Consider the following 15,610-nt stretch of genomic DNA (forward strand, 5'->3'; position numbering starts at 1 on the left):
TTTTTAAAGACATAAACGACACGGAAATAGCCATAACTTTTTCAAAAAAGATGATTTGAAAAAATCAATGCTTAGCTATATTCTGTATTTGGGGGTGAAACGTCCCATGTAAAAAAAAAATAATTCAATTTAAAGACCGCCGGAAATTTAGCTTTTTCTCAAACCGGAAGTCAGTTCGTTTACGCATGCGCAGTTGATCTGAGAACGAGCGTGAGGAAGGGCGAGGAAAAACCTTCGATGGAAACAACAGTTTGTGCGGTGACTTTTGCTTGTGAGTGGGTTTTCTTGTCAGCTCATGATATGAGCAACGCGCGAAAAATCCGTCTGTGGTCCCTTAAAGCAACATTTCTTTTCATGATTTTGTACATACGAACCAGGCTGGATGGTCTTATTAGCACAAGGACAAAGGAAAGATTTATTAGCAGCCATTTATGAATACGGTCTGTGGTGTTCTGGGTTGCCTGTTACCCTATGTTAGCAATTTTTGCTATCTTTAAAGTCATTGTAATGTATTGTAAAATGGAAATAATGCTAAGGATGTTGTTGTTGATAAATGATCTACAATTAAAAAGAACCGAAATGTAACAAACTCGGTCGATGAAAGAATTTGACCAAAGAAATCAGCAATAGTAAACTTCGAAACAACGGGCTGCAAAGTTTAACTATATGTGAAAAAAATACCACGAACGAAATCCCAAGAACTAAAGCACGTGGATGTGACGCTAAACATACACGTTAAAACATAAGAAGTGAAAAATAAAACTGATTACTTAAATGAAGAGATGTAAAGGGAATCATCCTTAGAAGCAAACCTTCCGCACAACTTTCGACGTTTTTAACCTTAAACCAACTGTGAAATTCACGGGGGCAAATATAACATTCTAGTGTGATATGCATGCAGCTAGCTTAACGTGGTGTTTCTTTTTTTATTCTATTTCAAGTAATAATTCCACAGTTCTTGTAAGAAAATTCGAGGAAGATGTGAACTAGTGAAGTGATCAACGACTCCGCCAACGACAGAAACAGAGAAAAAACGAAAATAGTGCGGAAATCGACTTTACTGAGCGCATGCTTCATGTCAAACGCATGTCCAGGAAAATTAGTGCCTACTATTGTTATTGCGCATACGTTTTGCGCATCTCGAGATACTCGGGTTTCCTATCGGTGATGCTTACTGATGCAGGGATATTTTTGCGCCGTTTAAAACAGACAAAGTAGATCTTTGTAAATACTCTTGCTATCCAAAAAGAAAATTGGGGGTAACCATGCTTCAATTTGAGAAAGAACGCCATACATTCTTTTGTATTTTAGAGCTTTTTACAAATATTGTTCATGAATTATCTTTGAAAAATGCGTGGTTACCCCCAATTTTCTTTTTGGATTTCAATAACAATTTTGAAGAGCTACCTATCCTGCATAATCATAAATCGGGGCAAAAATACCTTTGAATTAGCAGGCACCGTCCTTAAGCGCGCGCATTTTTGAGACGCTGACGGCAACCGGAAGAAAACATTTCGCGAGCCAGGGCAGTGGTGTCTCCCAGATTTTTTTATTAATCATCTCTAACGGAGAAAAGAAACTTGGCAATGAAATGTGGTTGAATGAAGACAAGTTAAAAGGGATAACAGATCACTTCCGGTTGCTGTTCGCGTCTCAAAAACGCGCGTGCTTTATAAGCTCCCTATTAGTCCGAGAGTCAGTGGAGTCAGTACGCCGATACTGCTATTTTCATAGGATCCTGGGTTAGCCTACCCGGGTAATTTAGGGAACCGTCTTCCATGCCATTGATTTTCTTTCATTCTGGAAAACTGTGGAAACCGGGTGGGTACCAAGGGTAGTAAAGAAGTTGGACTCGAACGCCGCATGAAATGTATGTTTTCTGTCACAAAATTTGCGTTATGTCTGCCGGTTTATAAGGACTTTAAGGCACTGTTAAAAGTGAAGTTCAGTGTAATTTTTTCGTTGACAGACGTTCGGTAGTTACTAGTGGACTTCTGGCGTTAGTGTTCAGCCACGCAAAGCCGGGTACTGAATTATCACTAGCATGTTTAAAGGTGGATCGCGTAATGACCGTTAGGTTTTTAATCAAATGGACCACTCCCTAGGGATTAGCCCTCACTGATACAAGAGAAAATGGCCTAAAGATACAATGGGCAAAGGTAAAACATATGCGAACTTAAGCAACTGCCAGATCAGGCTTATGATCAAAAGCCATGTAAGATTTAGCCTTTATGATATTCAAAATTTATTTTAGGGCCAAATGGCGGTCTCCCTTAAGTTTTACGCAAAATTTAATTAATTTTATTATTCGGTTGTTCTCTCTGACAAGTTTGATGCATACAAAATGAATACAGCTTTTGCTACAAGGTCATTATTCGCTGATAACCATTTGCATGTTTTGCCTCTCCTCTAGTGAATTATGTTCTGCCCCATTTAACCGATGCACGAATTCATCTCATCATTAAGTTTGACCGTTATCTCTGCTTTGATGAAATCAGGGGTGAAATTGTTTAAATTTATAGTTTAAAACTGCACCAATTTTCCAGCGAGCTGACCGTGAATCATGCATCAAATTTAAGCGTTTGGAAAATAATGAATAGTCAACATTAAAACGACTTGCTCATTTATACGGAAATAATAAATAATAATGGTCACTATGAAACTATTCTTGCAAGTCTTGCTAATTGTCTACTGCTCTCGGATGGTGGAGAATTACTGAAGAGAATTGGAACAACGAACAAACATGGCGGTCGCGAAAGTCCATCTGTTTTGTTACAAATGCTCACTTTGTTTACTTGACTTGTCAGTTTTTTGTTTTCTGCTGTTGCCCACATCTTTTCTTACAATACCTTCTTTTTTTGACGAAAGTAACAACGACAGCACTTGGCAGTGAAAGAATGAAATTACTTTAGATTAAAAAACTTTTCTTTTTCGATCGGTTGACCAGTCGATAATTGCTGCAAGTGGGCAACTAATTACAGTGAAAAAGTAGAAGAAGCAACTTAGCTGAAATAAAAACATGATCAGGAAAAGAATCGCTTTTTGTTCAAGATACACCTGTCTCAAACCTTCCATTTTCAATGAAATCTTAATCAAGTGACTGACGAATAATTTTCTTTTTAAGGCAGAGTTTAAAGAACAAAGCTTCGAAGCGGAAACAATATTCACTCCCTGATCTTTTAACAAAAAGAAAGAAGTGTTAACTGAATTACTTTGCTTTACTAGGTTTATTTGCTGCGCTATATAGTTTGTTCACAGGGTTTTGGAGACCTGCCATAAGGTTTACGCTTTACCGACAGAATGAAAACTGTTGAGGATGAATGCAAGAAATCATGCAAGGCTGTGTTGTTAGGAAAAATGTACCGGGCTCTTTCAAGACTACGCCTATCTAATCTTAAAGAATCAAAGGCGCGAGATGCATGGGGTTTTCTTAGCGACAATGAGACCAAAGTAAAGCAATTGTCAATGTACTGATTGTGACTGTTGCTATGGTTACTTTAGAGGATTTACTTTTTTATTTGACGTTCTTTCATTCAGACTGAGCTAATAGATAGTATTTTAAAAACAACTGCGAAAATCATATTACTTAATTCTATACATTTCGAGCATAATTCGCTACCGAGTCAGCTGTTAGAGCTGCGCTTATTGCAGCAAATACAAACCTACCCACATTGTATCAAAGTGATTTCCGTGAAAAACCATCCCTCTTTTTTCCTTGTATACCTTTACTAAATTTGCTCTAATGGTGGTTGAAAGCTTGCATACCCCAAGGCGTCTTAAACCTTTAATCATTTTTTCCGCTAAGGGCGGATTCACTCATTTAACAGGAAGCTCATGCCGACCACTTACATACAAACAAAAAGAGATAGAAATTAATTTTCTCAAATTACCAAGTTAAATAAATGTTCTTTCATAGTGTAACCTACATGGCCCTCAAAGATGCAAATCGATACATTTTTAATGCAAACAATACTCATATTTTAAAGAAGGCCATTTTCAGCCCTTCCGAAAAAATACACATTTTTCTGTTTGTATTCATCACGCAAGCCGGCGTATTAAATGGACCCCTAAATGGATATCCATGGCACTTAAATTCATTTCCGACGGAGGATCATTTCTATAATTACAATTTTGAATTTTCATAAGCTTTCTGAAGCCAAAACCGAATTTGTTTGCCAAAGAAGGATCGTTATTTTACCGGAAATTAATATGTTCACATTTATTAGTCTTCTTTTGCGAATTAGCAGCCGATTCACCTGCCAAAGAAGCTTGCTGTTTTCGCTCATCACCGATTCATTTAATTCGTATGAAATTTCCAAACTAACTATGTTAACGCGAAATTTATATTTTGTCACATCAGTGAGGCAATATAGCGATGCTGTTTGATAACTTCAAATACACGTGTCAAAATTGGCCGGAATCATAAAAATAATTAAGGATGAATTTTGTTTTGGATAAAATAATTGCACACACCCAAGGTCTTTCTCGAATGAACTATACACAATCGGTAACAATCCTTTAAAAGGCAATTCCTAATTGATTGCACAGAATATCATCACCAAAGAAACATATATTCATTCAAAAACAGCAAGTTTTCAAAACTGCGCACATGTCAATTTTATCCAAAGCCCGGTACAGCTAGCTTTCTTAAATGATGAAATTTAACAAACAGCATTGCTACAGGACCTGCACACAATGTTTGAAATTGATTCACTGCCAAACTACTTAACGATTCTTTGCTTTCATTTGAAATGATGCGTTTCTGAGAACCGGAAACTGGCGGATGAAAGAAATATCTGTCGGTTCGGAAGGGAGTAAAAGGCAAAAAAATAATTTCCTAGAAGTAGAGACAAGTTGAGTTTACTCTTTTTAGAGGCCTTATTGACAACAACCCCCGTAAGAGTAAAGAGACGTCTTTGATAGTGCTAAAACTGAATTACGGAAAGTCTATGATATTCCTTTTTTGTGTGTGTGCTGACTTCCCGGGACTTACAGTTTTGCCAAAAAATATCTGCCTTATTTAAAATTCGTCCCTAACACCGGTAATTTGAGAACACAAGGTCAGAACAATGTTTCAAACCATCCAAACCAATTCTCAACTTAACTATCAATATTTAAATACGCAAAATCTATTGCATTATTCTGACAGCGAAAATAATGACTCCAAGCTGTGTTAAAATGCTGAACGATGAGTTTTTAATATTCGCTGCCATTTTACTTGTTAAATTCATGGTCATGAATTAACATTTAAAAGACAGTTTTGTTTTAACAATATCCATCAAACACGCAATTCCTAAACCATGATGTTTCTACCCTGTCGGCCATTTTGATAAGCAATTTTTCTCCTTTGACGATCCAGGTTTATGGAAGGAATGGTTTTACATAAAAGGGAAACTGCTGCCGATACTGAGAAAGAAACATTCTCGCTTTACAAATGAACATGAAGAAAATGACTTGAAGTTTGACAGCGAGGCAGCAGGTGTGAAACGTTTTTTTGCCAAAGCTCAAGTTTCAAATACAAGCTGCAGTTTGTATCTTTTTGGTTTGTAGCGTTCCTTATCAAACGTAATTGCTTCAAAAGATACTATCAACACAAGGTGTTTCGTAATTAGTTGTTTCCCTTCCTATTAAGAAATCACGCGAACTTTCGCCAGAAACAAAATGAGCAGATTTTCCCTCAATTATCTAGTATTATGATGAAATCATCATCATTTTCCTTGTACAAGACGCTGTGTCTATAATATTTTATGACTCGCCATTATTTCGGCAGTGATACAACAATGGAAATCCGCAGTATTCTAATGTTACTTATGTTTGTAAAATTTCAAAAACCCGTCAACGTTTTGGCAAAAGCCTTAAACTGGGTTTACTTTGAATGAGCTTTTAAAGCACAACGGCCGCTTTAACACTTGGCGTTTGCTAAACTAAACGAAATTTTTTACATGCAAAACGTTGTTTTAAATATCTGTGTAGTTTAAAACTAAGGATGAAAAAAGATTATTCCAGCATTTACTATAAATCCTCTTCATTCAGCTCTCATGTGAGTAAGCCTACAAAGCATGCCCTGAAAACCGCCGACAATCAAACAGGCCAACAAAATCTCAACAAGAATAAAATTGTTTAATTGCATCTTAAGCAAAAATGGACCATCTCCATGAAATTGCCTTTCTACCTTTTGAAAAAGGTGCATACTTTTATTTTTAAAATAGTAGTATGGCACCACAAATATTCACTGATATGAACTGTTTATTTTCAAACAAGAATATGCGAATATCACTTCCAGTTGATAAAAAAAAACTTTCCTAGTTATTAGAGTTTACTAAATTCCTTTTGCAATGTCTCTTTTTGCAATGTCTTTTTTTTTTTGCAATTGCTTTTGCAAAAAAAATGGTTGGAAGAGCAAACGAATTTCACAGTGACTCAGAGAGCTTATTCAGTGACTTTTGAAGAAAGTTTAGAACCGACATTTTACCTCCATCGGGTGTTGCCAGCGACCAACGCTTGGTTTAATACTAGAAAGAGATGAAAAGCAAGAATTCGTAAAAAAGTATCTCATTTAAGAATTCAAAACGGGTGAATTCAAGGATCGATCCCCATTCTAAACCTCCCTTTTTCTTCGAAGTTGAGGTCTTTTTCACCAGATCCGGCACACAACGAACGCCTCCTAAGGACTTCTTGAAAAATAAAACGTGTTAAAGGAGTGCCCAGAAGATATTAACGTTATTCAGAAAAAAAAAATCATATTTGCTCTGGTTGGAAGGAGCCTGTATTGCCAGCCCGTTTGTAAATTAATATGGCGGCGTCTATGGCGGTGACACCGAAAACTGATACTGTACATCATTGTCCCCATAATAAGCTGAGTTAATGAATGGATAAAACTGCAGAAGGTTTACTTTTTACTATGATGCATGGATTTGAGTTAGTTTAGATCAATTGATGGGGATTATCAAGATACGCGAGTGCCAAAAAAAAAGAAACGCTATTACGCTGGGAAACGAATACTTGGCTCACAATCTCGTTTTACGTGCTATCGCTTGTTAAAGTACCAGTAAGTGAACAATGTTTGTGGGCCATTAAATTGATATTTAAATGCGTGTAAACGAAGCTCGTGCTCATCTAAAATGTCATTTAAGCAATGGCAATTGTCCACGATATGAAATTGATGAATTACCTAAAGCGAGCTGTCAATTCCAAAGGAAAATGAAAAAAGCTGCAGCAGAAACACCCTTAATGAAAAATTCGATTCATTTTCACTTGATCGTGAGAAAGTGTGACAGGATTAACACCTCAACATAAATTTTGTCTTCAAAATACTTTAAGAAAGACCCAAATTACTCACTGAAAAGCGATATACAGTACAATTGTGGTTAACAAACAGGTGGAATTGTTAATACTTCATCCATGTGAAATAATTCCGTTTTCTGGGAGTTTAAAGTTTGCAAATCATTCTACCTTTGAAATTTTCCATTGACGAAAAATTTCTGCCTCAATATGTTGGTCATTGTTGCGAATTGTAACTTAAGACAAAAATTGGGAATAATTTCTGTTAACTACATGTTTGGGAGCAAAAAAAACCACGGCCTTAATAAGCTATTTACGTTAGGTTTTGAAGCTTATCAAAAAATCGTCTCATTGATCAACAGCTACATTGAAACTCAAATTTTCTTTTAAGATGTCTTTTTAACTGTCAAACAAAATGCAGTGTAGGTCACCTCGAACTTTGTCAAATTGCTCTGTATGCAGGAATCGATACTTCAGAGCAAATAGTATTTGTAATAATGACGGTTTCGGAAAAAATATGCATTTTTATTTTTAAACGAACATTGATCTCACTTCTTTTGCGCTTATTTTTTTATTTATATGAAGCAACGGACTTAACCTTGATATGTTGTTTTGTCTGTTTTCTTGATAACAATTAAGACGAGCATATGTTTCTGAGCTACAAGCTTTGCTCGTCGAAGAATACAAAATGCGTTAATTATATCTATCTATGAACCGGTGCTATTTCTAAGGAAGCTAAAACTGAGTCATGTATTCATTTATTTACAAGTTCTTTCAACAATCTTTTTTTGGTCTCAGATATTTTGCTTCTACGTTCTTGGTGTAATCGATAATTACGTGATGAATTTCACTAAGGAATTAATTAGCGGTACGATCATTCATCCGATTAACGAAACCATTTTAGGTTAGTCTTTTGTGTCAGAGCACTATAGTACAAAAAGTCTAAATCTTATTCTGCAATTGGGAATATGTCAGAAATAAAAATTTTGACCTCAGTCACCATAGCAATCATGCAAAGTCTTGCTTTTTAACTTGATGGGGATAGAGGACTTTGTGCGCTCTCCGTTATTTGGTGCTGGGCAGCCTTTTTGTCCTTTTTCCACTTTACTCGGCGATTCTGAAACCAAATCTTCACTTGCTTTTCAGATAAATCTAGCAACGCTGCAATCTGTATTCTTCGAAGGCGAGACAGATATCTGTTCTGGCTAAATTCTTTTTCAAGTTCCAGCAATTGCATGCTTGTGTACGCGGTTCGAATTCGTTTTGACCTCGAATTAACCACTCTGTTCATGTTGTTGCCCGGATCAGCGCGAGAAACTATGGAATAAAAAAAAAGAAAAAGAATAAATCAGTATTAGTTTTCACGCTGTTATCGACAACATCACAAGCCGTGTATACAGATTAGAAATGAAATTTTACTATTCAAAAGTCCGGCAAGAAGCCCCCTTAAAACTTCAGTTCATAGAACACCTGTCATGATAGTTGAAGATTAGATAATGCGCTTTCTCTCCAAGTTTCCTGACTTAAAGGTATCAAGTTGAGAAGAAAAAATGAAATATAATTACCGTATGACACTAAACGCATTCTCTCCTCCTCGGTGCTTGGGTAGTGCGGGCTTAAATGAGCGTGTTCAGCTTTAAGGAACTCTTTCGCGGAATATAAACTGCTCGCATCAGGTATAGCCGCGCCGCGTACGGCATGTAGAAATGGATGAACGGCGCTTGTCGGTGTGGGGATACATAACTGGCATAATCCCGATGCTTCAGAGTGAGAAGGAGTCCAACAGCAAGAACAAGGCACTGTAGTCTCAAAACTGTGTCTTGACTCGGCCATTGTTGTTTTTGGTTTAGAACTTTGTATCAGTGACTCGATGTAGAACGAGGAGCTCATGTTGATGTCAGCGCGGTGAAAGCCAGTGAATTGTGTCACTTTGGATGCTACAGTAAGTCATATATAGTGTTACGAGTGCACGTGGCTTGTATTGCCAAATTACGTCCACTATTGTGCAAAACATAAAGGAATATCATAAATAATGAACAGATTTTAGAGCATTAGAAAAACAGTTTAAAGCACGCTTAATTACTGATACAGCCATTCAAACTTGTCCAATAAGTACCTTGACGGGGGCGTGCCAATTGCTCCGCCATTTTTGCGCGTCTTATTGATCTTCTTAACCAAAGGAACCGTTTTTCAATCTAATCTTTGATCATCAAGCAGGGTTCACCTTTGCAAGTCGCTCGCCTACAACCGGCGAAAAGAAATTAACAGATCGTAGACCCTAAAATGTTCTGCCTTTTGCAGTGTATCCAGATGCACCTGCAAGCTCGTGATGACATTTCAATTTGCAATTGTTAACCATTGACTCAGCCTTTTTGGTGTCAATCTAATTAACTTTTCATCTATGCTCTTGCGAACACTTTTGTGGCAAAGTTGAGTTTTCTCCAATTGACGTTCGCATATCCTGTATAACAGCAAACAAGGTTTTTTTCAGAGGCGAAGGGTTCCGGCTTTTGAATTAGTCCCCGTGTAGAAAATCAAACAACCTAAATTCGTATATTCTCGAAAATTCCTCTTGTTTTTCTCTCGTGAAACCATTAATTTTGACTGTTTTTCGCTCGATTGCCACAAAATTATGTGATGCCTCAAATCACCAAATTAATCATAATTGTTTTCAAATCCGTGCTTTTATCATTTCCCTTGGAATTATTTGCTTAACATTCACAAAATAAATTGAATTTATTTTTCAAATAACGTCCCCAACCGCAGTAATTGCTTAGTGAGCTATAATTTCATTCCGCTCAGTGACCGGAGGCGCGACTTAACAGGTTGTTAATTCTCGATTGTTCTTCGAATTACTTTTTTTTTCCCCCGAAGAAAGATTTCGAGAACTTAAAATTTCCCGCAGTCGCAAATATAGATTTAAACTACACAAATCTACCTTCTACAAAGCAAACGCTCTTTAATAGATCTGACAAATATATTTGCAGCAAAATTAGCAAATCAGTCTGCACCTTATGGCGCAAAATTAATATGAAAAATAGACTTTGTAAGGTTTAATGCTGGCTTCGATGGCAAGAGAAATATACAGCACCTCTACACAAAATCATCAATAAACTAACACAATTTCTTATTTCAAATTTGTGAGAGAACTACAAATGAAACTTTGAGAAGCAGATTAATTCCCGCTAGTTTGCTTTGAAAGGGTTGAGCTAAAATAACAAAGAAGTATCCTGGTATACACTAAAGGTTATTGCACTTAATAAGAGTATAAAACTGCGCCAAATAAAACTCTCTAAAAGGCTACATGCTGTTCAAACAGATAGAGTCAAATAAATTTGGACTTGTGTGTGTTAAATTATCCTTTGCCTTAAACGAACCATGTTAACATAACGTCTTGCCGTTACTTTTAACTCAGTATCTCATTTCTTCCATTCAGAAGTACGTAAAGTATCGAATAGTTAACTCTCAAAATAATTAATTTTGTTGTCTGCATAAGTCATTAGATTCTCTGTTTACCAATTTAATTACCTTTAATCTTTCCGGAAACTAACTTTGTGCATTAACTACATAAGAATTAAGACTGACTTTGCTCAGATCCCGCTTTATAGAGAGGCTTTACAGGAAATGAGTTTAGAGAACGTAAACAAAATTAAGAAAGTAACTTTGACCAAAAGTAACATAAAAATTGGGGATAGTATCAAAAAGCAAATACAGTGAATTATTATCTGCAACTTGTGGAAATAAAAAGAAAAACGTTATTTCTTCCTTCGAAAGTCTATATGAAATAAACAGGCCATCACCCCTATTACATGAAAATTATATGGCAAACCATGGTTTTCAATTAGTTCTTGCGGTAGAGGCAAAACAGAGTTTTATTCTTATCAAAAGATGAAAGCGGCAGCAGGAAAATTAGTTTTCGTGATCGCCAAACGGTAATTTTCTCTACATTTAACAAGTTTTATCTCCATGTGGAATACTAAAATTAAACATTCTTAATTGGATTGAAAACTGTGTTCACAATACGTGCTGAGCCTTTGGCTCGCAACAACCCAATCAAATCATGCTGATATCCTTAACCAAACCAAGGTCAAAAGACAAAACGTTGAACAGTGACGAGCACTGGTAGCAAATTGTTTGGGATTTGTACGGACTTTAATTCATCGCCAACAGTTAGACTCTATTTGAGGCTTGTGGGGCGAAAACAAAATATTTGGAAAAGCTTAACTCGCTTGGAGACGTACAAATGACAATAGCGCGCTAAAAAGACGGATGAAAAAATTCTTTAAGTATTGCGGTTGGGCGGTTTAACGGCAATTTTTACCTCCAAAACGAGGGAACATAAGGAAACTTGTCTATTAAATGAAGAAAAAAACCAACTGGCCCGGGTGACAAGAAGGACGGCTACCTGTGGCTTTGTTCAAAATCTAATTGAGGAGATCGCGTAAACCTGCGAGTCAAACCGGTGTCAGTTAATTAACCTCCTTATTTTGTTATTCCATTTAAACCTCTCTTGTTGAAAAAAGATCTAGAGCTCTGCTCTAAATGATTTACGAACTTTTTCGAGGAGAAATCAGTTCTGACTAAAATGATAAAACTGGTAATATAAAAACACTCAATCCATCTACAAAGTATCGAATCACCCCCTTTGCTTGAGCAGATGGTGTTTACACCCAATCAAAGACATCACCGTTGAGAGTATTCATACATGAGAAAAAAAAGCTTAAGAATAACTCAATTATGTGAAGTTATTACTGGCACAGCTTGTTAAATGCTTAATCTGCTTTGAAAATGATTTTTTCTTTTCTTGCAACGAGACGCGTGCGCGCCATTCTTTGGTTTCCAAAATGGTTACTGATAACTTCAGGAAACTTCAATTCCATTTCCCGTTGGTTGGTTCCTCAAAAAAATACCAAAGAGACAGGTACAATTGGTCTTTTAATAAAATTTAGTTGCACAGTCCAGCTCTGAAGGTGTGACTTTATAAACGCAATTTCAATGAAATTCAGTGCGGAGAGAAAGCGCGTGTTATTAATGATCTCGGCTCGTGTGTTGCACACGCCTCCCTAATTAAACGGAATTCTTCAGTTTTCGAAACTGAGTGAATAGACTTGGAAGGTTTAACCAAAACAGCAAGTCAAGATAAAATTTAATTGAAACTGAAAGAAACAATTGACAACCCTTCAGTGAAAAAAGTGGTTTTAATCTTTTTCATCACCGATTCAAGCATTATAAGGTAAATTAAAAACACAAAAATATTTGATGAAAAGCTCATCTCTGTTACATTCATTTCTGTTTTGACAGACGTTTGAACTTGTGTCCTGTTGCGGAAAAACAAAATGTGTAAACAACGGAAATTTGTCTCTCCGTTGCACCCTTCTGCCGTTTAGCAGGTGTGTAAGACAAGTGTGTTATCTCTCAGGAAATATCCGTTTTGCTTCACAACCGATATCTTTCGCCCTTTAGAGTACAATTACGGGCGTCTACAGTGATTTGGTTTTCGACACAAACAAAGAAATTAACCAGACGCAGAATTGTCTTTTCAATTAGCTATTTAATGCAATTTTCACCACCAAACTTGTGCACAACAAGAAATGCGAAGTACATTAATATTTTACTAAATAATGCTGATAGTAAATTCACGAATAGTCGCTGAATTAAAACAAAATTTGAAAGTTCTTTCTTCATCGAAAGACAGTCAAAGATGGGGTGATATTGTCTTAGACTTTAGCAATTACTCTCTACTACCGTTGATCGACGGGAGCTGATCAATTTTTAAGTTGCAGACGGGAAACCGGAAAAGATGTTAATTTACCTCAACGAAACGATCCTTAAAAATTATTGAACGAGGCCATTTCTTTGAGAGTCATCGGCCACCATTAACCGAATCCTCCGCTAAATAATAAAGTAAACTCCAAGTGACCCGTATTTTTACACTTGAAAGATGCTTTAGTATCACTATGCTAAGCCGAATGAAAAGGATCTTCAGTCGAAGAGCCGTTTAACACGGAATACATGTAAAAAGTGAGTCGCAAGGATTGGAATAACGAAAAACTTTAATTCGAATCCGTAATGTAGATACTTATTAATATCATAACAAACGAATCAACGCAAAATCCGAGTGGCTTTCAACCATGTTGCTGAATTTCATGGAAATGGAGAGATCCTAACTAAATATAAAAATTTGCGTAAATTGAATGTGAACATCATCGGTACTAACAGGTCATGAATCGTTTCTCTATAACTAGCTTTACTGAAATTAAATTAGAAAACATGCGGATGTTAACATTACATACATCTCAGCTCAGTCAGTTACGATCGCGAAGAGCTACCGTTTAATGAAAACATGTCAGTTATGTTATTGGAAAACTGCAGCTCCGTTAAATGCAGATAACAAGTGATTTGGGGCAAAGATAATAACACCTGATTCAGCTAACAGGGAAGTTAGGGTAAGGATTTACAAACGTAGAACGATACTGAGGTTGAGAAAAACAGGAGATGTAAATTGATTCAGTTGATGCAAATCCTGAATGAAAACATTGCCAATGAAAAGAAAAATATCAGAAACAATAGAAAGTAAAGATACCATTGAGCAAGGAAGGAAGCACGAACAAATTTCGAAACAGTTGAAATTGTAATGTGAGAATGGAAAACCTTGTGAAAAGATCAAAACACACGAAACTAGCTCAAGAAATTTCCAACAATGAGGCATACATTTTTCTCCCTACTTATTTCCAGAGAACAAGAAAACTCTGAATAAAATTCTTGAATTGGTCATGTAATTCAAAGCAAAACGATTAAGGTAACTAGTTTAACAAATGCTCCACGAACCGTGAGCTTGTAGTCGCAATAAGTTCAGGTTCTTCATAGTGTTTGTAGTCGCGTGTGAAACGCGTTTCAATCGCAAATTACTGAACAAAAGTTCAGGTGAAAATAAGAGGGAACTTCAAAGTTGTGAGCTAATTCTCATGCAGGCGCTATTACAAGCGAAACAATAGATGCCGGCTCAAAGAACTGCATGATTTTGGCTTGAAAACAAACCTGTGAGTAAAGTATCTATTCATGGTCAGGCTTAAAAGATGATAAAAAAAAATAAGCGAAATCTGCTGCAAGAATCAGTAACACTCCAAAGCGCAAACAAAACACTAAATTTTTTACCCGCTGTTAAATGGCACCTCAAGTTTTACCTGTCGACGGGTTTTATTCCACTTCCACGTGTCTAACTCATCAGCGACCACAAAGTCGAGAAAAGTAAATCTACCAAGGTTAAATCATGTTCCGGTAAGGAATTGTTCTAGACTTGACCATTGACCCTCGAAACAATCGATGAACGATCAACAATTCAATCAAACGGTTGTGTCTCTGATTGTAAAAGAAATCAACTCAAAAGAAATTTCACAGCAAATCGAAAGTTCCGTTAGAATATTTTAAAGAGGTTCTCATAATCTACTGAAACATTACACCTCTTTAAGCTTATATCATTTGGGGAAGTTTCCGTTTTCTGACTTACTTCCAAAGCCCAAACAAATGCCTTTTATGTCTAAAACTTTTCAGTGTTTTCAAGTTTCATTTCAGTTGTCTTTTTTTGGATGCCGCAAGAGAAAGAATAGAACTCTGACAGCGATTACAAATGATTTGCTCTTTCATTGATTCAGCAAGTTTTCTTTTATTAGTTCTTTGTCTCTTGTTTTGTATTTTTAGACACAACTGATCGAAAACGTGTTTTCTTGTTTTGCTCTAAGAACATAAGTAACACGCGATGCACTTTTTGTTGGCTCCGGCCTCTGTTACTGCTGATAAAAGGAAATACAAAATGACCAAAGTACTTTTAGGCTGTCAATGTACTTTATGCCCCGACGTACACGTGCCAATGTTGCAGACTAACTAGCTCATAGCAAATCGGCTAAAAGCAGATTAAAACGAGCGGAAGTTTTCTTTCCGAGTGAGGAGTTATTGTTTTTGATTCGTAAAGAATTGACAGGACCCACATTTGAGTTGCAACGAAAATTATAGAACATTGAAAAGAAGTATGTAACGATGATGAACTTTCAAGACGGTTCAAGTTAGCGGGCGCTTTCCACTAGTAGTTGATGAATCATTTGTCTTTCCAACCATTAAACCTGTACAGTTGAAAAATATGTTCACATTTAAATACCAAATATTGACCCTATGAAATGTGTGAAGATCCGAGCAGTGTGTTTGATCAGGCGGTCTATTGAGTAAATATTGGCGAGAGTTACATCAATTTGTATCATCACATACTAACCAAAGGGGCTGAAACAGAGACATTTAGAAAAAACGGACTTTTTACGTCTTCTTCTGATGACCTAGA

General features: G+C 36.5%; 1 protein-coding gene across 1 annotated transcript; it reads right to left on the bottom strand.

Annotated features, from left to right (window-relative positions):
* Positions 1 to 7,833: 7,833 nt before the first annotated feature.
* Positions 7,834 to 9,524, bottom strand: LOC138000092 (homeobox protein Hox-B4-like). Its single transcript, XM_068846249.1, has 3 exons — positions 9,398 to 9,524; positions 8,847 to 9,279; positions 7,834 to 8,598 (listed from the first exon to the last, which is right to left on the bottom strand). The coding sequence occupies exons 2-3, from the start codon at positions 9,169 to 9,171 to the stop codon at positions 8,309 to 8,311; spliced, it is 615 nt and encodes a 204-aa protein (XP_068702350.1). The 5' UTR covers positions 9,172 to 9,279; positions 9,398 to 9,524; the 3' UTR covers positions 7,834 to 8,308.
* Between the last annotated feature and the right edge of the window lie 6,086 nt (positions 9,525 to 15,610).

The sequence above is a fragment of the Montipora foliosa genome, chromosome 4, assembly GCF_036669935.1.
Source record: "Montipora foliosa isolate CH-2021 chromosome 4, ASM3666993v2, whole genome shotgun sequence".
In the NCBI taxonomy this organism is placed as follows: Eukaryota; Metazoa; Cnidaria; class Anthozoa; order Scleractinia; family Acroporidae; genus Montipora; species Montipora foliosa.